Source organism: Macrobrachium nipponense, chromosome 46 (genome assembly GCF_015104395.2).
Source record: "Macrobrachium nipponense isolate FS-2020 chromosome 46, ASM1510439v2, whole genome shotgun sequence".
Classification (NCBI taxonomy): domain Eukaryota; kingdom Metazoa; phylum Arthropoda; class Malacostraca; order Decapoda; family Palaemonidae; genus Macrobrachium; species Macrobrachium nipponense.
This window is the reverse complement of record NC_061106.1, coordinates 32789022-32813310: the sequence shown is the minus strand read 5'-3', so window position 1 is coordinate 32813310 and position 24289 is coordinate 32789022. Positions and strand designations below refer to the sequence as shown.

Genomic DNA, 24289 nt, shown 5'->3' with positions numbered 1-24289 from the left:
AAAAAAAAAGCAGATGTGGTTTGCTCACGACAAAACAATGAAACCTGTAAACTAGTAAAAACATGTACTATTCCGAAATGGCCATGGAAAATGGAGGGTACAGCAAGGTAAAGGCGAATGGCCTAGTACATATAGGGAGGGAATATTCGTATACTCCTTTGTTGGTAACGTTTCTATATACGAGTATATATGAAAGAAAGTGGTTAGTCGTCGTAATTTTGTTTTTTATTCTAAAGACTGATTAAAGAAACTGCTTATTGATGAGCAAGGAATCTTGCGTGCACACTCACGTGCAACTCTCTCTGTCTCTCTCTCTCTGATATATATATATATATATATATATATATATATATATATATATATATATATATATATATATATATATATATATATATATAATAATAAGGGTTGTGTGTGTTTTTGTAATATTACTTGTCAATCGAGGCTTATGGAACGCTGAAGGTTTAGCAGATACAAAACAGAAAACACAACAATTACGGTATCAATATCTATATTAACACAAAATAACTGGCATATCCTTTAGTAGGAGGAGGACCATTGCGAGAGTGGAATTCCATTCCGGCAATCCATTCAGCTTACAAATCGAAGTCTAAAATTCACTTCCAAAGTGCTTCCGGATGTATATTATAAACCAGCAGCGCGCAACAGCAACAATATAACGAAAGGGACACCACCACCACCACCACCAGCAAGAGCATAAGCTTTTTCGAAGCAAAAATCCAATATCAACCGACCAATATTTGGGTGAACATGACCAACTCTCCTATACATACACCAAACTTCGGGGGGGGGAAAAAGCGTCGAATGTAAGATTTGACAGACTAAAAAAAGTTGCATAAAATTCTTATACCATTTTTGAATATTTTTCTAGGCCCTCCTACTCAAAAGCCGGGAGGGAGGGAGGGAGTGGTTGGTGTTCGGGGGAGGGGGGAAGGAAGGGGTATTTGCAGCGTCTATTGCTTCCTCGAGGGAAATGATTTACGTGAACTGAAAAATGGGAGGAAAGAGGGGAATGGCACTTAAGGCCTCAGAGCTTATTTAAAACACATAAATGTCGGCTTTGGCGTTATGGTTTTATTCATGTACACTATAAGGCTTCTTCTGAACTTTTGGAGCTGTATATATATATATATATACTAGCTTTATGCATCGAGGTTTAAAAGGAAGCAGCTCTGGGGGTGAAAGTAGTATTTCTCTTATAATTAGCGACTGATTAAACCAGATTCATTCCTGTTTTTGGTAGGCGCTTCACGCGTTAAAGAACCTTTTCAAACATTTCATTTATAACTTCGAGCTAAATATGGCTCTAAAACTGACACTGAATGACAGTGCAACACTGACTCACTATACAAATAAGCAGGCTGGTCTGAAAGTTAGTGCCAAGTTCACTATGACAATATCAAAACTATTACCTGGGACAGTACGAAAAGTTATACAGCACAGATCTGTACTGATTTCGGAACTCAATTATCTGTATTAAATTAAATATTCAAAATAATCACTGAAAGACTACTATATATTTACAAATGAATACTAAAATGAAAGAGCGGATATCACACAGAATACACGACAACAAGGTCAACACAGACATCGTAACACTTCACAAATGATATGGACTTTAAAAAACGATGGCTTTACTATTTAATATACAGAACTGAGAAAATGCATTCCAACTCATCACTATTGGAAAATAATACTGAGTCCTCATGTACTAATGTGCTGTTCAAACCGGTGAGAATGATCCCTGGTAGTAATGCCTTTAAAAATACAGTTTCGTTGCTCATCAGGCTATAGTGACCATCCTCTGCCATCTACATACATTACTGCCCACTGGATCTTCTTATTTTCTATTTTTAAACTTCAGATGAATCAAGACCTTTAGGCCTTAGAATTTAGACTAACCCTGAGAGGTTGACTGACTGATTGATTGATTGTGGCTACTCAAACTGGCGTCGTCACAACACCCAGCTTATTGGAGCATTGTGTTATGTGTATTTCAAAGGTACATGATTATCCGTTTAGGCAAAAATTAAAACATCTCTATAACGAATTTGCATATAATTGCTTTTGAGATCCGTGACCGAGTTCAATGAGTTTTACAAAAATTGAAATCAAGATAAAGTACCTGCTGTAACAATAAAACATCTTTTTAAGCAGTACACTGTACACGGAGCAAAATGTTTCCATTTCAACCAAACTTCTTTGTGGCCAAGTCCCACTTACCCGTCTCTTCCTATCTAAAAAGCTAACTTATTTGCATAAAGGAAATAAAACACAAACAATTTATATCATACCCAGAAATAAACAGCACAAAGAAATCCACGATATATCATAACCGAAATATATCTCGCCGTGTGACATTATAAAAACGTCTACGTACATAAAAACGTTTACAAATCGCTGACCCCCCCTCCCCTCCTCCCACCCCCCCCACATCTTTCCGTCTCCATCTGCCCCAAATTCAAGCTACTGTGGTGTAAGACATAGCAGATGCCGAGGGTGGGGGTTGTGGGGGGGGGGGGGGGGGGGGGGGGGGGGGGGGGGGGGGGGGGGGGGGGGGGGGGGGGGGGGGGGGGGGTCATCAAAGGTAAAGCTCATCAAAGCACACAAAACGGAATATATCACATGTATAGAGAGAGAGAGAGAGAGAGAGAGAGAGAGAGAGAGAGAGCATTAATTGGGACCCAGAGAGAGAGAGAGAAAGCGATGTACTGATGCATCATCTGATAGCGCAAAAACAAAGCCTCCAAGGATCAGATAGCGCGATGGAACAGCGCTGTATTCTCGTGTTCTGTCAATTCGGTTGCGACATCCAATGATTCCGGCCCAACCTATTGCAGAAGACAACATCTCCTTTCTAATAAACCTGATTGCGACTTATGGTCTCCTGCGGGACTGGGGAAGTAAATAGCTCAAGACTGTGAGAATAAAGATTTTTAAAAAATAATATACAATAGTATTTCGTGCTTCGATATGATCAGTACCCCATTAGGAAAACGAACACGACGACGAGAGAGAGAGAGAGAGAGAGAGAGAGAGAGAGAGAGAGACATATCAGAAGTACCTTTATTTAAAATCCTTTCAGCCTATAAAATTCTATTATTATTCCATTAACAAGCAAAAAGGCTTAACATATCATTCATATTAACCTTGATTTCTCTCTCTCTCTCTCTCTCTCTCTCTCTCTCTCTCTCTCTCTCTCTCTCTCTCTCTCTCTCTCTCTCTCTCATTCCGTTATACAAATTGATCATTATCAAAATCAAATTCCAATAGCTTCTGTACCTATAACCTAAAGTATGGGCACCACGTATATATATGTCTCGGTAATGATAAGCAACAGAATACTAAAAACATTAACTCAAGATGATTAAGTATCAGCATATTTTTCAACTTTTCAATCTAATTTATAAATGTTTCGAACATCACGTAAATTTTCTAGATCAGTTGTATAATATTTGAAAATAAACTATGTAGTATAAAGATGCACTAATAACGTGATATATTACAATGTTCTTTAAAAAAAAAAAACGTTTAAATTTCAAAGTCAAAATTTTCGAACTATCTATAAAATAAAACATATTAAACGTAACCCAATTTGACATCAAAACAAACGCAAAATACGGTAAATTCCGTCTCAGACATTCTTTTTTCAATCGTTCATAAAATACCGTCATTAAAAACATAATCCACGGACATTTCTCAGTGTAACATTTTCGAAACATTTCATGGAAAGAAAACGTCCTTTCGAGAGGTCAGCAATTTTCAGAGTTGAGAAAATCGAACCTATAAATACATTTGAAAGGAGGTGGATTGAGTGACTGATTCATTTAACCCTTCAATCTTACACAGAATGAGAAATATAACATATGATTATTCAATACAAACCGTAAATTCTAATCAGCGTGAAACCAGACATTCGTTACCTTATAAACGATTAAACAGTTAATATAAAAATTATATATAAAAGAGACTGCCCTACTAGCAAAGTGGGAGAAGGATGTACATACAAAAAAAGAAAAAAATTGATGTGAAGGGGACTAAAGTACAGAAAATTGCAATTGTGGGTGTGTGTGTTTGAGAGAGAGAGAGAGTCTGTGTGTGTCTGGATTTGACAACAATGGCTATTGAGCGTTGTGTCAACAGGGGAAATAATAGGCGTAAGGCACCTACCTCACCAACCACCACAAGCACCCATCGATACAAAAGAGTCTCTCACGAAACACAATGGAGGGTTGGGGGGGGGAGGCGCCGTCGACATATGGAGTCAGGGGAAACAGAGGCCGCCGGAGAAGAAAAGAAAGGCACCAAAAATGAAAAGCCAAAAATCATAACGGACAATAGAGACTATTTCGGGAGAAAGATTAATCACCGGAGATCACTTGACAGATTATGCTGTATATCGTATGCGGCTACACTAAGGAGGCGACGGCGGATGCAGTGAACTGTATATACGGAGCTACGATACGTATATAGTATACAACATATAAACACGTACATAAAAATTTTGAAAATAACATAAATACGTTTAAATACAAATATTTATGGTCTGTGAAAATTGTGTAAAAATATGTAGTCCTCGCTAATAAATCTGGAAAAAGTATACTTCGGCAACGGTCAGTCTCCCCTCCCCCCCCCCCCCCCAACCCACCCCTCCCTATCTCTCTTCTCTCTCTCTCTCTCTCTCTCTCTCTCTCTCTTATATATATATATATATATATATATATATATAAATTTAAAAAACTATTTTATATATGCATACATATAGAATATATATAATTATAATATATATTAGTCTAAGTTTTGTAAGATATTATAAACTCAAAGGTAAACGTTAGCAAAACATATATGTGTAAGTAAAAAGGATAATTGTCAGAGGAGGCTTTCAATACCACCAAAGATGAACGCAAAAACGTTATTAGCTTCAAATGAGTATTTAGAAGTCAATGTTATAGATGGCAGATGAAAAGGCAACCAAGTACTAGGAACATTTGTCTAGGAAGGCCAATGTTAATACGTAGTAAGGGAATATTAAAACAAATAATCTTTATGACATTTCCGCTTGTTCATTGCGAATATGAATAATGTAAGCTGTTCGGTTTGCCTGTATGTGTAGAACTCATATGTTAAGAATAAGAGGGACACATATGAAAAACAAATATGATGAATGTACAGTAAAAACGCTGGTAAATAAAGAAAAAATGACGCATAAAAAAAAAACATGTAAATAGATAATGTAGAGGGTGACTGCAGAATATCAGGTTGGTGGCTGGCAGGAAATTAACATGCCAGGTACTTAACATTTTCCCGACACATGGAAATATATTTACTCCTTTGTGCTTTTGTTCCTTTAGGCCAGAAAGGATGACAAGAGCGTCAACCCTGTAATCAACTGTTAAAGGCCTTATAAATTTGTATGTTTTTTATTGACCTTTCTTATTGGTATTCTTTTAATCAGAGGTGAATAGAAATTTTCTACGCCTCCATATTTTCGCCGTCAACTCGACTCGGAAGAATTGTTTGAACACAAACACAGTGAGTTTAAGTCCCGTCCTGCAAAACAAAGAAGAGTTAGGAAGGGGATACACCAATCGAACGAAACTGCAAATTGACATTCAAAACAACAAAGCTAACTGGAAAATAAAGGATTTCAAAGTAAACATCCACTATATACTCTTCAAAACTAGCAGCATATGGGCGGATGTTAATAGAACCTAATTAATGCAAACTAAATTAAGTGTTCTGCGCAAGGGGACTCAGGGTTTAGGCCAAACGAAGAAGTGAAAATTCTAAAGTAAATATATATATATATAAAAAAAAAAAAAAAAAAAAAAAAAAAAAAAAAAAAAAAAAAAACTGGATGCTCTACTACACAAATATGGGGTGGGACTTCCAAGCGAAAAGGAACGCTTGCCCCTCAAAAAATCACTACAACGACGGACATAGGAATAATTAAACTACAAATTATTGAAACAACCTATAGCGGAGGGTGGTCACGTTGCACAAAGCGTTCCACACAATGAAACATGAAAGCTAAAAGTGAAAAGTTATTAACAATATTATGATGCAATCTGAAAATGAATTAATATGCTGTTTGTATGGTGTTTTGACGTTGCATGGAACCAGTGGTTATTCAGCAAACGGGACCAACGGCTTTACGTGACTTCCGAACCACGTCGAGAGTGAACTTCTATCACCAGAAATACACATCTCTCACCAGTCAGTGGAATGCCCGAGAATCGAACTCGCGGTCACCGAGGTGGCACGCAAAACCATACCGACCATGCACTGAGGCGCTGAATTGATGTGCGCCTCAGATCATTTAGATCACAAGATGCACACATTCGCATTCCAGTTTCTAAAGACCAAATGTATTTTGTTTATTAAGCCACCCGCATCCAGGGAGCTTTGCCATCACAGGCGGACTCCTTCATCGGGAGAGTTCATTGAAGGCCGAGAGAGTCGACCATTCGTGTTTGTTAAGAATCGGTGCACGGTCAAATAACCAAGGCTTCCTCTTCCCGTTTACCAGGAGAACCTGCTGCTTGCTAGTCCCAGAAGATGTTGCGACGACAGAGGGAAAAAGGGGAGGAGAAGCCACTCACTTGATGAGATGGGTACACCCGAAGCGAAAGAGAGGAAGGAAAAGTGGACCTTGGGAAATCACAAGGAAAGTGACAAAGTGATGCGTTTTCGACAGAGTACAACGCCGGATATTCCTCGAGGACTGGAGACTAAACTCGAGGTACCCATTTCGGATACGTATATTATTCATCTTGCAATCGCATACAAAATGTTTATGCATTGAAATAATAAAATTTACATGGAAATTTATATATATATATATACATATATATATATATATATATATATATATGATCTTATAAAAGAAGCCCATAAAAACACCAAATATAGAAAGATGGACCGTATTTCAGAGACAGCTGTCTCTGAAAAATAGTAATTTCTTTCTATATTTCGGTGTTTTTATGGGCTCTTTTTATTAAATGGCATTTTGTTATAACAGAACATTTTTATACCATGTCATATATATATATATATATATCTCTATATATATATATATATATATATATATGGTACAAAGAGAACTGAAAAACTATATATATATATATATATATATAGATATATATATATATATTATGGTACAAAGACACTGAAAAACTATGTGAAATGTCTTAGCACTGCACCAAAATGGGATAGTCTCGGGCACATATTTAAGGTTGACGTACAAATTCTGTAGCAAAATTATAGACATGCAAAAAAAAAATAATAAATAAAATAAAATAAATAAATAAATAAAAAAAATAAAAAGAAGGATCAACTATAACTACGACAGTTAATAAAAAAAAATAAAAAACATAATAAACTATTATGGTTCCATTTTCTACTAAAAAATGTTTTCAGCATCATCTCCCCAGCTTCTTTCCCAGAGCAGAAAGCATCCTTTGAGCAAGAAGGTGAAATACTGTTATATCCGTCAAATATGACCTTAACGGAAAGCACCATAAAAGTAAGGGGCCAACACTTGCTTCCCCTATGCCTAAAGCAGACAGCGGACATGCACCCCCCCCCCCCCATCCTACGCCCCCATAACAACGAAGCTACTCGAGCCTTCCTCTCCTCCGTAACGATGCAAGCACACATCAATCAACAGGGCGTTCGCCATTAATCATTGCTCAGACAGACAGCACAACCGAATATGTGAAAGGCACATAACGCATTTCACTCACCGGCATCACGATTTAATTATGCGCCGCTTCCTACTACGCGATGCAATACACAGAATACAATAGGATGTATAGATTTTCCGTCCAAAGCCCTAGCGCTGGGACCTAGCAGGTCATTCAACGCTACAACGGAAATTGAGAGTAAAAGGTTTGAAAGGTGTAACAGGAGCAAAACATAGCAGTTGCACTATGAAACAAGAGTTAGGAGGGTGGATAGCAAGACTGGAAGAAGGAGAATATGAACGGAGGTACAGCAAAAGGAATGAAAGAGGTTGGAGCAGGGTGCTGAAGGGACGCAACTAAGAACCTTTAGTAATGCCCACAGTGCACCGTGTGAGGTGCACTGACGGAGCTACAACCCTACGGGATCAGTGTTATACAGGAACTTCCATTATTCGAAAAGTAATAATATCCATAAATATTTCCGAGCAGTACGTAATGAGAAATAGTGGAGGAGGAGGAGGAGGAGGAGGAGGAGGAGAAGAGGAGGAGGAGGAGGAGGAGGAGGAGGAGGAGGAGGAGCAGAAAACAAAACAAAAAGGAAATCCCGTCCTCACACACGTATGTCCAGCGTATATGTAAATCAGCCATGAAAACACCAGAACTAATAATAATCACAATGATTTGTTGCGTGTCGGATTATAAGGATTCTAAAATACATTTCGCGCAACGGTCTTTCATTCTACAATGGAAATTCATTAATCCCTAGAGACTGATGCCGTGCCTGCGCATAAAGGGATTAATGTAACACACGGAATCAAGGCAAAATCTCTGTCACCATTTCCACGTACAAATGACACCGAAAGACCGAACCATTTGTTCGGGAGGAATGGATGCCTGCGCCCACGCACATCACTTATGTATAAAAGGTGAAACAAAATTTTGGTAAACAAAATTTTGGTTCCTCGCAGCTTATGCTATCCATACATCCATGATAGTTTTTTTTTTTTTTTTTTTTTAAGTCTGATTTCCCATTTTTCCTGCGTATGTTCCCTAAACAGTTTCCGTAGGTATCGAAATAATTGCAAATGTACTTACAGTGACCAGAACACGAAAAACTCCATCATATCAATTGTAGCAACCAGAAAAACATCGCTCGGGGCTTACCTGAAATAGGAAAGGAAAAAAAATATTAATAAAAGATACCTGGGGAACTGTACACAATATAACATGCAACTACTCACAATCTCATGAATAAGCGCATCGAGGTTCTATATATGTATGTATATATATACATCCTTAAATCCACGGTAGAAAGGTAAGTTAAACAGGGATTTGGAACAAATACTTTCGTAGTATATTCTATATTTTCAAGTATGAACTTGAAAATGTAGAATATACTATGAAAGTGCTTGTTCCAAGTCAGTGTTTCACTTTCCTTTCTATCGTGGATTTAAGAATATTCTCAAGTACGTGTTTCTACGTGCTACATTGGATATATACATGGTATATATATCATATATATATATATATATATATATATATATATATATATATATATATGTATATATATATATATATATATATATATATTAATTATTGCAAGCGGACATTAAGATAAAACGCACAAAATAACACATTTTAATGAAGCAATGTAGGAGGCAGGATGTCATTTCCCGCGATTCTCTACATCTATTGTATTATTAATAGGTAAAAGTTCTGATCAGTCATTGTTTGTCTATAATAAGTGCAGCGTACTATGAGCAAGTTTAACTGAAGTCTCTTGAGGTCTTGGGTAAATCCAATTATAGATCTTTTTAGAAAGAATGAAAACTTATAGAAAAAGAAAACAATGACAAATTAAAAGAGATGATTTAAGAAAATCGATTTTCAAATTGAAAATAATACAATCAACCAAAGCACCATATTACAAATGTTTTGTTTTATCAATACTCTATCAGCAGCGTTAGTTATATAAATAAATATTACAAATTATATTACCTACAACACTTCAAAGATCTTTAACGGTTTTGAAATTTGTTCATAACTCATAAGAGATACACAAATATGGTGCTGTCACCTATTGCATGTATCCAAAACAATGCAGTTATTTTACCCCATAATTACGCGCCTATATCATACAAACATCTCTAGTTCTTAACTTAGAGACGTGAAGCAAGAAATTATTTTCACTATTACTGAATATTTTACACTCAGGAAAGTGACAAACTAAGTTTTTAATGTAAGATGAAATTTATGAGTATTAATTCTTACTGTCACACTCGCTCACATAGGATATAATTTCTTAGTTTAAACTTGCAAACAAAACCTGCTACTTGGAGGCATTCAGACTTAAGGCAGACGAGACATCTGCTCCTTAACAAACAAAGGAGCCACTAAACTACAAATTCCCAAGACTCTCAGACTAGAAAACTGATACTCTGCGCATAGCATGCTCTGTAGTGTCAAAGCTCACTCCAGTTACAAATATATCTAAAGAACTTATATAAACTAAAAAAAAAAAAAATCGATTTCTAAAGGGAGGACATTTAAATGAAATACACAGTGAAGTTCCTTCGAATTGCGCATGCTTTGAAAAATAAAATATACCTAAGAGATATCCATAGAGAAGGCAGTATAACTCAGACACGTCCATGAGTGATTTACCGAAGATAATGAAAAGTTTAGGCTTCCACTTTTATTTTCAAATAGCGGGTTAGATTTTTGTACCTGCTTTTGGACTGTCTCAGTCCTGAACATACAAGATGCTTTACATTGAAATTTTCGTCTTTTTTTCCTTGAAATAACAACAACAGAAAACAAACTTCCAAATGGATGTGAACGTATTGAGCGATCTGCTTTCCCACATAATAATAATCGCTCTTCATCTCGAACCAAAATATATATCTATTAATATTAACAGAATAATTATCTATGAATTTCATTACATTAGCTACCAAAGTAGCAATGAAATAAATAAAGCAGCAAAAATATTAAAGGTAAATTTCACATTTTGTCACCAATTTAAGTTAAATTTCTTATACTAAAAACAAAAAAATGTACATTCAGCCTCAACGGAGCATGGAATACATAAAACAGCAAAAATATTAAAGGTAAATTTCACATTTTCTCTCCAATAAAAGTTGAATTTCTTAAACTTATAACAAAAAATGTCCATTTAGTCAACAAAGAAACCATTGCAAGAAAAATAAATATCAATACGATATCTGGAAATATACTTTGATCTTATAGTGTAATTTACTAAAACCAAATCAAAAAGTGTGAATGAGGAGTTGAAAAGAGAATAAAGGAATTGAGAGGGAAACATGCAAGGATTATTAAAATCCCTTTTGAATATTCTTATGGTAAGGAAGGTAAACATAAAAGTTTATTTGTCCCTTTCCCGGTAAATTCTTTGAGCAGTATGAAGAGTGCGGGGGGTAAATCGCCATTATAAGGTCGAGGCACGCTAATGAAATCTGTTGGAAGGGAGAAGATCGAAAGAGCAAGATTTTGTGTTTACTTATTTTCTCTATAGGACGTTCCTCATCTATATATATATTATATATATATATATATATATAATAATATATATATATATATATAATATAGACTTTTCTTGTTACCCATTGTGGAGATGGAAAAAATTATTGCTATGGCGGTGATAAAGCTTTATGTGTATATGTATATGTATATCGGATATATACATGTATATATACATATATATATAAGACATAATATATATAATGTATATATATATATATGTATATATAATAGCTATATATATATACTTATATATATATATTAATGAGAATTCATATATATATATATTATATAATATCTATATATATATATATAATATAATATATATATAGATATATATCTATATATATAACCAAATGCTCCGTATCTTTATTACTATAATATATTATATATATATATATATATGATATATATATATATTTATATGATAAAGATACTGAGCAGTTGGTTAAAGGTTCCATCTACAATCAATTATTTCTTGAGACAGCTGTCTTCTGGCCAAATGCTCTAAGTTTATCTCTTAAATAAATCCTTGGAAGAAGAGTTTACATTATCACTTCGTGCCACAGACCTTAGCCAAATCAACCGTATTGTGACCCGGAGAGTGGAAAAGTCTCATAAAGCAATCGAGACAGGCCAAATTCTGCCTCCCGAACGACAGGACCCATCCCAAACAGCCCGTCGTATAACAAAACGACTGGCGTAACACGGCAAATAAACGAATAAACTTAATACTGGAAATGCTACGGTCACCGCGTCTGTAAATTTACGAAGAAATGGACCACAAAAGTCTTCAGAGAATGTTCGTAGACGTCTTAGTTGCTATTTCTACTGAATCCAGACTTATTACACGCACCATAAAGTGATTAACATTCTCGGAAGCAACCGGAATTTCAGAACAGAGAAAATATTTTGGTTTTAGTTTAATACGAGCAAACAAAGTGCCTCAAAAAAAAAAAAAAAAAAAAAAAAAAAAAGTGCCCTTGACAAGTTCTGTCGAAGAAGTGTGTTACAATGAGTGTTCTATCCAGGTTCTAGGAAAACTAGGGACCCTTACCCCAGCTGCTACAGCCTCTCATAAAACCACAGACAGTAACGGCAGGATCATGGGATGCTCCTTCTAACCTGGCACACCAATCAATAACACCAACAGAGAGCGAGAAAAGATGTCTATTTACAAAATGTTAGGGACGGATACCTGCTGCACATGTAAGTTCGGAGAGGGGGGATGTGTGAGGGGTGGTGGGGTGGGGTGGGTGAGGGGGGGGGGCGGTAGGGGAAAGAGACGAGAGTGTTTACAACCCCAGGGTCGGGGAAGAAGAAGTTGGGGAAGACTAAGCTCTCCACCTAAATTGTCTCCCCTTATGATAACAGGGGGACGTTTTGAAGGAGTCAAACATTTTTCCCGGCGCCCTTTTCTCCGTCCAGAGGCCTCTTCACTTTAACCTCCGGATCCCCAAACGATTAGATTGGAAAGTCGAACGCTCTTCTGGCTGCTCCGCACAATACAGATGATTAATTGGAAACTCCATTCGGCTCGTCGATATTTTCCCCAGTCCTCCCGCGTGGGACTATAATGACCATTTTCATTCAGCCGATCTACCGGTAGTCTTTGACTCCAAATTATGTCGGCTCAAATCGAATATGCCGGAAGAGAATTTTCAACATTTCTAATTGCACAAGTAACCCGTTTTTTTTTTTTTGGCGGTTTATTAAAAGCATTTGACGGCATAAGTGCTTTATGATTGGAACTTAGCTAAATAATGCTGGCGAAACATCGAAACTCAGAAACGAATGGCTCCTCTCCCACGAAAGGAAATGGCAGATCAAAACACTACTATCCCCCATCCAATCATATCACAGTCCCCTTCTTTATGCTCTCTCTCTCTCTCTCTCTCTCTCTCTCTCACACGTACGCATACACATACTCATCATCCCTTCAAGTCGATAATCAACATATCACCTACGGGACGAAGAAGGAAAAAGGCCGAACATTTTTGACAAAGCAAGAAATATAACAAATATACAGCAACAACAACAAAAATTAATTATAACACCATTCCTTCTCATTGGAGATAAGGACTACAAACAGCACTTAATTTTATGCAAATAAACAGATCTCGAATAGGCCTACACATAAAAGGAGGCAGAATTCCGGAAGATGCCTTCTTCCTCTTCCTCCTCCTCCTCCTCCTCCTTAGTGTAGTCCTTTTAAAAAAAAAAATACGGGTAATAATCATAATATAGGCTTGTTGTGAAGAGAGAGAGAGAGAGAGAGAGAGAGGGGGGGGAGGAGGGCTCGCCTACTGTCAACTTAATCGGTTGGAAGAGCCACACGTTCCATCCCCTTTATGGTGTGGGAATTGTTCCAATTGTTCCCCACCCCTTTACCTTACACTATCTTTATTGGTTAACTGTGACCACACACAACACATCTTTCTAATAGGAGGAAAATGGGCAGGAGTATGAACAGATAATAACGGCCTTTTTCTTGCTCCTTCCGCTTGGGCGATGATTGTTTTGTTTGTATGGTGTTTTTAAAGTTGCATGGAACCAGTGATTATTCAGCAACCAACGGCTTCACGTGACTTCCGAACCACGCCGAGAGTCAACTTCTATCACCAGAAATACACATCTCTCACACCTCAATGGAACGCCCGAGAATCGAACTCGCGGCCACGGAGGTGGTACGCCAACACCATACCGACCGCGCCGCTGAGACGCTTCTTGGGCAATGATGACGACGTCTTATCCTACTAGAAACAGAAGGAACTAGTTCGCGCTTTGATCGAGGTGCAGAAACACATTCAAAGCTAAATATATCGCAGAACTCAGAACTACGCAGATATGAACGGAATCAACAACCAACGTTTTATTATGGTCTCTAAGACCGACGAAACAAAGTACGTTATGATCCCTTCAATAATATTATGATTTCAGACGCGAAAATGGTGAAAAGAAACTTTTTCATAAGACATATTGAAATGTCTCTGGTCAGCTACTCGTAATTACGTCTCAACTTTCATTTAAATACAATTCTATTTTGCTGTACATACTGAAGGCAGACCTGAGAGAATAGTATTACAGATTACACAGAACAGTGCACTGAGAGAGAGAGAGAGAGAGAGAGAGAGAGAGAGAGAGAGAGAGAGAGAGGAATGACCAGCGCCCAATTAGCAGCGTTCGCCTTCGCATTGGTCTTCCCATCCATCCATCTTGACCCGGGTTTAATCCGCGATAGGGAATCCAAATCCAACACAGGGTCAACCGCGGATTCCAGAATCACCAACACTATTGTTACAAATGAGGCCGCAAGAGCAGAGAACGCCGTTTACTACCGCATCGGTTACCCGTTCTGGGAATGTCAGGGCTAAACGGTACTGGGTGGATCTGACGTTTCAATGAATGTAACTAGACTGACCTGAGGGTGATGGCTGTTAAATACATCTTTCTATAAAGACCTGGAGCTTATTATATACAGCTGCAATAAAGATATAAAAATCGGACTAAACGGCACTGGGCGAGTCTGACGTTACAATGAATGTAACTACACTGACCTGAGGGTGATGACTGTTAAATATATCTTTCTATAAAGATCTGCAGAGGTTTATTTTATACAGCTACAAAATCGGACTAAACGGCCTGGGCGAGTCTGACGTCACAGCGGATGTAACTAAATTGAACTGGAGGTAATGATTAAATAATGTGTTCTTTGAAGGTCTGGTGTTTCTTAAACACTGCATAAGTTTATGATACTCAGTTATAATAAAATTGTTATGTAAAATATATTTTACACGTTCTGCAAATGTCAGGACTGCACGGCCTCGCCAGGTCTGACTTTACAATGAATGTAACCATACTGAACAAGAGGCGATGACTGTTGAATAAGTTATTCTATGAAGATCTGGAGCTTCTTCAATGCTGCAAAGATTTATGATACTAAGCCACAACAAGGCTGCCAAAATACATTATTCCAGATATATATTTCAGGGACTATGAACACTGTTGGGCAACACAACGTTACTTTACGAAGAACATCCTGTTTAAAATAGGATTTTATGCAAAAACGCAGGTTTAGACATCTGTCGACATCTTTTATTCACCTCTATGCTACTGAAAGACTATTTTCCACAACAAAATAAAAAAAATTAATTTCATTACCTGGATCAAAAACCTAATAGCTTTCCAAAATTTCCTGGAAGCTTCCAGGTTATGAATTACACACAACCATGGAGATTAAATTGTGAATCCATATACCTTACCTTACGAAAAATATATACTTACTCTACATAACATTTTCATCCTCTCGAGTCAAAAAGTTACTACCAGATTAAGACTAGATCTACATGACAAAATTAAATTATCATATTACACATACTTATAATTCAATCAAATATAACTGGTTACCTAATATTAATTTTTGTCTCCAAATGCAATGCATTGAAAAAAAAATGTCCTCGAGCTGGCAGAAATTTGGCAGGCTTAAAAAAAAAGAAAAATGTATCGCATGATGAATATCGTACATTAGAACTACTCGAGACCTTAAGTACTTTGAATAAAAAGTGCGCGCTTTATAAGTATACTTGGGGTCTGCTCACAGGCAAGAGAGCGCGAAAATGTGTAACGTAGTACAGCACAATAAGTTGAAAGTACGGGTAAAATATTCCACAGCAATTCACACCACGACAAAATATACGTTTTAAATGTAGTCTCATTAGCAAACGTAACCACATATTTCTTTAAAAAATATGCATTATGGACCATCACATTAAAATAAGATGAGCTATGCTCTCTTTAGAGAGAGAGAGAGAGAGAGAGAGAGAGAGAGAGAATCAAACCCCAGACATAAGTTTGCCTAATTTTGACACGCAAAAGCGTCACAAACAAAATGGGAAATAGATGATGGGGGGGGAGGGGATTAATAAAAAGAGCAGTCATTTCCCCCCACTCCCTCCCTCTACATTGAAGGGAAAGGACTTTGCGGAGCTTGCTGAGAGTGTACGAAAATTTACAGCCATAGTTTTAACAAGCAAAAAAAAAAAAAAAAAAAAAAAAAAAAGGCTGACCTTCATTTTAACAAAACCAAAATGTATTTTTATTGCGGACTACTATTTCACTTTCGTGTCGAAAAAACATGAAGCAAATTGGGAAAAACACTTCTTTTTGAGTGGTTAATAAAAAGAATGAATACTGTCATACTGAAGAAAGAAAAAAGATGACAGGACACAACAGAATATAGGATTTAGGCCAAAGGGCAACCGCTGAAACCTATGAGGTCATTCAGCGCTGGAAGGGAAATTAACAGTAAAAAGATATTGGAAGAAAGAGAATATGAACGGAGGTACAGTAAAAGGAATGAAAGGTGTTGTGCAGCTTGGGGGCCGAAGGAACGCTGCGAAGAAACTTAAGTCATGAATATCGCGCTGCGCATGAGGTGTCCTGACTGCATGACCCCCCTTACGGGGCGGGGGGAGGGGGGTGGGGTTAATAGGACACAATAAAACTTAACAATGCATGAGAGAGAGAGAGAGAGAGAGAGAGAGAGACGTACGGTTAAGAGTGAGATGAGAAGAAATAACGGATAAAATTTAGCACAAAACGAAAAAGAAATAACGGCCTAAAGCTACACTACAAGAGAGAGAGAGAGAGAGAGAGACGTACAGTTAAGAGAGATGAGAAGAAATAAAGGAAAAAGTTTGGCACAAAAAGAAAAAGAAATAACGGCCTGAAGATACACTACAAGAGAGAGAGAGAGAGAGAGAGAGAGAGATGTACGGTTAAGAGTGAGATGAGAAGAAATAAAGGATAAAATTTAGCACAAAACGAAAAAGAAATGACGGCCTAAAGCTACACTACAAGAGAGAGAGAGAGAGAGAGAGAGAGAGAGAGAGAGAGAGAGAGAGAATCTTCAGGGGATATTAAAGAGGAGGGAGAGATGAGAGGGGAGCACCACCAACCAACATCACCACCACCACCACCACCAACAACATCATCACCGCCGACAGCAGCACAGAAGCAACGTCCACGAGCCACAACTTATTCAATACGCACTACGCGGATCAGTGAACAAATTGACTTGCAATCCACATAAGAGTGCAGGGGGCTGCTGCCGCTGCTGCTGCTGCCACCTATAACACAATTGTATTGCTGGCTCCTAAAGCATGAATACTATTGCCGCAGCTGCTGCTACTACTCATACTTCTACTGCTATAATAATAGTAACAATAATAATAATAAGCAAAAATTATTTCGGTCAATTCCTCTTTAAACACTGAGAGAGAGAGAGAGAGAGAGAGAGAGAGAGAGAGAGAGAGAGAGCTGCTGCTACTAGTATTACTGCTACTGCTACTACTACTACTACTACTATAATAATAATAATAAGTAATAATAATAAAATAATAAGCCAAAATTATTTCTCTCAATTCTTCCTTAAACACTGTGTGTGTGTGTGTATGAGAGAGAGAGAGAGAGAGAGAGAGAGAGAGAGAGAGAGAGAGAGAGAGAGAGGAGAGCTGCTGCTACTAGTACTACTACTACTACTACTACTACTACTACTACTACTAATAATAATAATAATAATTATAAAAAGCCAAAATTATTTTTCTCAATTCCTCCTCAAACACTGTGAGAGAGAGAGAGAGAGAGAGAGAGAGAGAGAGCCCAGCATTCCATTTCCTTTCACCCGTTAATACGAAAAATTAAAAACAAGTTGGATAAAGTACTTAATAATCCGATTTAACGGGAAAAAAAACATTAAAAAATCCATCGAACGCAAGACCTGGAACCTCAGCCGTCTATTTGCACGGGAGCTGGGAAGCGAATGATAAAACTGTTCCAAACGTCATTATCATTTTTTAATACGATCACCAAATTTCGGGCATCATAAAAATCCCTCTCCTCCTCCTCCTCCTCCTCCTCCTCCTCCTCCTCCTTCCCCTCCCTCCTCCTCCTCCTCCTCCTCCTCCTCCTCCTTCCCCTCCTCCTCCTCTTCTTCGTTTCCTTCTTACCAGGTCGTCGTCATTCTACAATCACGCCTTCATATCTCCGCTACTTTCCATAAGCCTATTACCAAGCCGGAGCTATTCTAAACCGAGCCTATTTTTACGCCAGACCTCCTCGCCCCCTCTTTCGGTTAAGCCTCTCTTTCTCTCCGGGAGATTCCAATTACTCCAACCAAGAGAACCTCCATAACCCGCTCTTATCTACAAATCCCCTGCTAGGCTTCCTATCTCTCGGTTTTTTTTTTCCGCGGCGGTCCAATATAATCCATTCTTGAGACTAATAAACGATTGAGAAATAAAGTGACATTTGCATTTACCTGACGACAAGGTTCTCGATCAACTTGCTTGCTCGCACGATCTTAAAATGCAACATCACAACCATGGACGTTTCTTTGACCTACAGGGAAATCTAGGTCGTCGTATACTCTTAGATATACGGTTTAAAATAATGGGACAGTCCTCTACGACATGAAACAAAATACTTTATACTATGCACATTGCACATGAGTGTACTTACATACAAACAAAACTACTCTTGCTCTCTCTCTTTATGGGATATATATATATATATATATATCTATATATATATCGATATATATATATATATATATATATATATATATACACACACACAAATGAAAGCCGTACAGAGCGGCTGACGTTTTCGTTGTCCGCAGAGTGGAAATGGCGAAGAAACAGACGAAATTAATGAAAGGTATTGGAAGAGCAAGTGAAAGGTAAAAAGTTCAGGCAAAAGGGACCAGGGTAGATCTGGGGTAATTATCCGCAGCGGCCTAGACTATGGCAGTTGCGGTTTTTCTATGCAGTTTGAAAGCTAATTGAAAAAGAAATTTTTAAGTTAATTTTATTTATTCGGACCACTGTAAGTTAACCCCCCAGGGGCCAGTACTAAAACCACGGAGAAATACATTGGACGCCCCAATCCCTAGTGGATGTGGTATCCGCGGTTACGTTCCTTGTAGTCCGTGCGGACTGCTTCTGTAGAAATACCGGGAGCAGGAGCAAAGTAACAACGTTAAATGGAAACCAAGGAAATGGAGCAATGGAAGCCGATGGAGGAACACAGAAGAATGGGAGCTGCTGCTTTATACAGGAATTTCAGAGTAAATGTGATGGAAAATCGTACTGTAAACAGAGAGGATGCGAGACACGATAGGAAAGAAAGGAAAGACAGCAGAATGATGCAAGATTTGGAAGGGAATGAGTGTCCACGAAATACAAAAATAAAAATGTTTAAGTTGTTGATCTATCTTCTTTATGAAAAGTGAGGCTTGGATTTTGAACACCAAAAACAATCATAATAATAATAAATAAATAAATATATAAATAAAAAAATAAATAAATAAAAAAATAAAAAAATAAAATAAAAAACACTTATGTATCATAATATGTGGTAAGAAGTGAAAAGGTGAGGAATGATTATCTACACTGAAGCGTTAAATAGAATAAAATAGAACGTAGAATTCTGCCAAAGGCCATGCGCTGGGACTTACGAGGTCATTCAGCGCTTAAGCGGAAATTGGCAGTAAAACGGTTAAAACGGTGCACTATGAATTAATTGTTAGGAGAGGTGGAAAGTCAGATGAAAGACATAGAATATGAACGGAGGTACAACAAAAGTAATGAAAGAGGTTGCATCTTGGGGCCGAGGGACCCCGCAAAGACCTAAAGTAATGCATACAGTGCGCCTCGTGAGGTGCACTGACGGCACTGCTGCCCTTCGGGACATTCTATGACAATGGCACTATGAACCATTGTATACCTTAAAAATACACTAGTGTATTTAATGTTCTTCTCCAAGCAATTACTAAGAATCATCGGTAAACTATGATGCTAAATCACTTACATAGGTAAACTACGCATGAAAATTGAATCTTGGCACTGAAACAAAAATAGCACTCGCTCTTGGGCTAGATTTCCATGAAACTTAAAATTGAATGAGTGAAATAAAACGCGTAATTTCCTCTTGAATTAGACGCAATACATTTGGAAAAACTAACAGAAAACTAATCATATTTACTGCCGCTATTGAGAGCGATGGAAACAAGAAATAAACATTTAAATTAATGAATCATATTAAATCAGATAAATCATTGTAAACTGGATGTGGAGATAAGAACAGGGAACGCAAGAAAAAAAAAATCTATCAGTCAAATACGGAACACGCAGGAAAAACCAGCGAATTACAATGAAGGCGCTTTATTACAATGAAGGAGCTTCATTATAATGAAGGAACTTCATTACCACCTTTCACCTTAATGACTATGACAGGATGGAAACCAATAAAAAAAAAATCCCTAAATATACGAGGGAAAAGACACCCCAAACGAAGCACATAAATGCGATTTACACCGTCACGATTCTCTCTCTCTCTCTCTCTCTCATCCGACCTGACATTATACTATTGCCTATTTTAACATTCCAATGGTCTACGTAGCTTTCAAGTGAACTCCAACTATTTTAATTAGAAGACTCCTTCTATAAGAAGATTGCCGATCCAGAATATGTGCACGAGAGAGAGAGAGAGAGAGAGAGAGAGAGAGAGAGAGAGAGAGAGAGAGAGAGAGAGAGAGAGAGAATAAGTTTGAAATTTTGCGGATTAAAAACTACCATATAAACACTTTTCCTTACACAGAGTCGAGACACATTTCATAGGAATGGAATTCAGCCTGTTTCGTTGTAGTACTATATGCGAATTACTTTATAAAAAGAAAAGAAAAAATTTCCATCACTTCAACGATAAACATTTTATTTTATCTATCTAGGTCCATCGCCATGATACACTTCGGTATAATGAACAACTAAGCACACAGAAATATACATTTCAATCTTTAAACTACAGACTTAAGATCACAATGGAATCCGTTATTATCATAAAGCTATAAAAACCGATATCGCCAAATATTAATTAGTATCTTTATTCAGACCAGCGTTATATCATGTGTAATGAAATGACGAAAAACAAGCCTTTATTAATATTTCACACTCTTTGAAACATATTTCACACTGAAATCCATTTTCCAATATCCAACAAAAGACTAATAATCTCTGCTACATTATTCATTCACAAAGTTCTATTGATGAGAAAAAATATCGCAATCATAGTCATACGTATAGCGCTTAAATGGTTTATTTAACTCTCAGCTCATCACTATTACAAGTAGTATCTTATTTACAGAATATCAAAGGTGAATGACTATAAAAGAACAAATTTCTTACATTCGCTATCCAAAATCAGGTATTTCTTACGTCAACGGATTTTAAGAAAACAACTTCTTTACTTTCAATTGCGCAGCAAAAAAAGGATACAAGGTGTGATCCGACCTCCAGCTTACTCGGGCCGCACGCAAGATTTTTCTTTTTTTCCCTTACGCATAAGTTTTAAACATTATATTCCTAACTTATAACGTAAATTAAAACGTGCTAAAATCTACGATCAAACAGAGCCTTATTTCACCAACGAAAATTAAAATCAATATGCTATATCTTATTAGAAATATTTTTTCTTTACTGTTTAACATGTACATTATTTATTTTTTACACTTACATTTTCATCTTAAAATTGCTGTATCTTTCACTCAACGCGAAACACCTTTTTCAGACACCCAAACAAGAAGAAGAGCAACATCAACAACAAAGCAGTTTGTAGGCTTACTCCAAGAGTAAGAGAAAAGGACAAAAACAAAAGGGTAGTAATTTAATCTAACTTTTGACTTATCATGAGAAAAAATCTAATATCCCGGAAGGCTTTGATAATACAGGAATGAGGACAGAAATATTCATCAAGCAAGTGATTACCCTTCGAAAATCCTGTATTAGTAGGTGGTTGGACTAAACCTCGACTTGGTTCTATGCAGCACCATCAAACATGAACCTTCGACTTGACCTCGTGCTCAAAGTAAAACCTGGTCTTCATACTCTGCAGAAAGAAGTAGGATCAACAGTAAGTCTTTTGATGCTGTAATGACCGAGAACGACAAAGACCCTGTCGAAACCGAGAGAACATATTCCTAAGACTTTCCACAAGCAGTGATAGGGAATCTCAGACAGGTCTTGAGTCCTGCAGAAACTGCAATGTTCTGCTGATTCAGATTCTCTGCAGGAAGGCTAATGCGCTTCTGGTGCCACCCGTGTATACATCTATATATTTATATGGATACAGGTAAATAGCGTCGCCCTATTCCGCTAGCATTCATTGAATTACATCTTAACGATAACCTCACACATTCACACTTAAAATAACAAAGTTCACCCCCCCCCCCTCTCAAACACAGCAAGAGACGCAGGAGGAGGAGAAGGAGTGATAGTAGTAGTGTTGTTACTCATTCGGAACAAACTTAGACGTCTGGGGAGCTAACGGCTCTAACTCCAGGTAACTTCGAGGAAATTGAATCGGCTACTGTTACCTCCCCAAGGGCCATACCATGAAACACAGCTAACTCAAACACTTCTCTCTCCCCAAGGAACCCGTACGGCCATAAACCCTCCACCTCTCTAAACGCATCGCGCGCTTCCGTTATTACTTCGCTCTTGCCGGAAACTGTCAACCAGTCTGTTTATTTCTTCGCGTCCAAAAGCGCAGCTGACGCTCTCGAGGGATCTACCATTTTTTATTCTTCAGAGAAAATTAAACGAGACAACGATGAACTGATAATCGCAAACAGTGTGGTAGCACCAATAGAAGAAGAAGAAGGAGGGGAGAGAGAGAGAGAGAGAGAGAGAGAGAGAGAGAGAGAGAGAGATACTCCCCTGCTGTATGTAGTTTCATTTGGGTTTTATTGGTCCTTGCCCTATCTCTGTAAATTCCTCCAACACATTTTTTTCGTTTTTTAGACTTAACAAGTTATGGCAACTCCATGGCCTCCTGGATTGTTGATATCACAGTAACTAAAGTGTAATTCATGGCAGTTGCCCTTGTGTCAGCCCATTCCGATACATAACATTTCTTCTATGTTTACGATTAAACTACAAACATGTTGTAAAAACATAAGTCAATTAACAACTACGAAATATCGAAAGCCTAACAAAACTAGGGTATCCTTTTTATTTTTACCTAAGGATGCAGGATGCAACTCGGAACCCCACACTGTAAAAACCCACCCAGTCGAATAGGCTGACTGTAATAATAATAATAATAATAATAATAATAATAATAATAATAATAATAATAATAACTTAAGTCTTTTTAAATCAGCATGAAGTCAATTTATTGTTTTTTAACGAAGAAATCTGAGCAAGGAAAAATCGGAAAAATAACCATCGAAAGTAACTAGTGTTACAGGGATTTTACACCTAATCGTGAATGAAATTCTCTCTCTCTCTCTCTCTCTCTCTCTCTCTCTCTCTCTCTCTCTCTCTCTCTCTCTCACGAAACCTCACACACACACATGAGCCTGGTCCAATAATGTGGACACGGAGTTCCACTAAAAGTGTTAAGGCTGGAAAATATTTTCCCCGCGAAGGAAGAATGGAATGAATATCCCCCTAATGATCATAATGATAAAGAATGAACATGAAGCAACTCTCTCTCTCTCTCTCTCTCTCTCTCTCTCTCTCTCTCTCTCTCTCTCTCTCTCTCTCTCTCTCTCTCTCTCAGTGGAAAGGATCAATCCATCACAAATGAGCGACCGTGACTGCATAATTTATCAGTTGATAAAAACCTCACAATGGAAAATGAGGCATGACGGTAGCTTACTTAATTAGTTACGACAATCTGACGCACACAATTACCTCTAAAAGCTTTTCCACAACGAATGCTTGGCTGCCCCAGACGACAGACGCTCACAAAAACAATCGACCCTTGAAAATAAACCAATCAGCCACTTGAAATAAAATTATTTCGGAAAATCGTGACAGTATTTCTTAACTAAGAGAATGCAGGATGAAAACTATCCGGCATCAAAGCATATGTAGTACTTTTGCAGTACTTTGCCTCATACAAAACGGTCGGGTGTCATTCTTCTCTGCTGTAATTCCAGATCACTTGCAGTCAATCAAAACTTTCTTGCTCGGACAATTTTA

At 37.5% G+C, this 24289-nt stretch overlaps 1 protein-coding gene across 14 annotated transcripts in view; it reads right to left on the bottom strand.

The window, feature by feature from the left end:
- LOC135214883 (dystrophin-like) overlaps positions 1 to 24289 on the bottom strand; it is a 1767410-nt gene that overhangs the window by 929534 nt on the left and 813587 nt on the right. The window contains exon 57 of one of the 14 annotated variants that reach the window (XM_064249327.1): positions 8817 to 8870. The exons of the other annotated variants lie outside the window; for them this stretch is intronic. Within the exon in view, the coding sequence (XP_064105397.1) occupies positions 8832 to 8870 (39 nt within the window). The 3' untranslated portion in view covers positions 8817 to 8831. Of the gene's footprint in view, positions 1 to 8816; positions 8871 to 24289 lie in introns of those variants that run through there. 14 annotated transcript variants of the gene reach the window in all.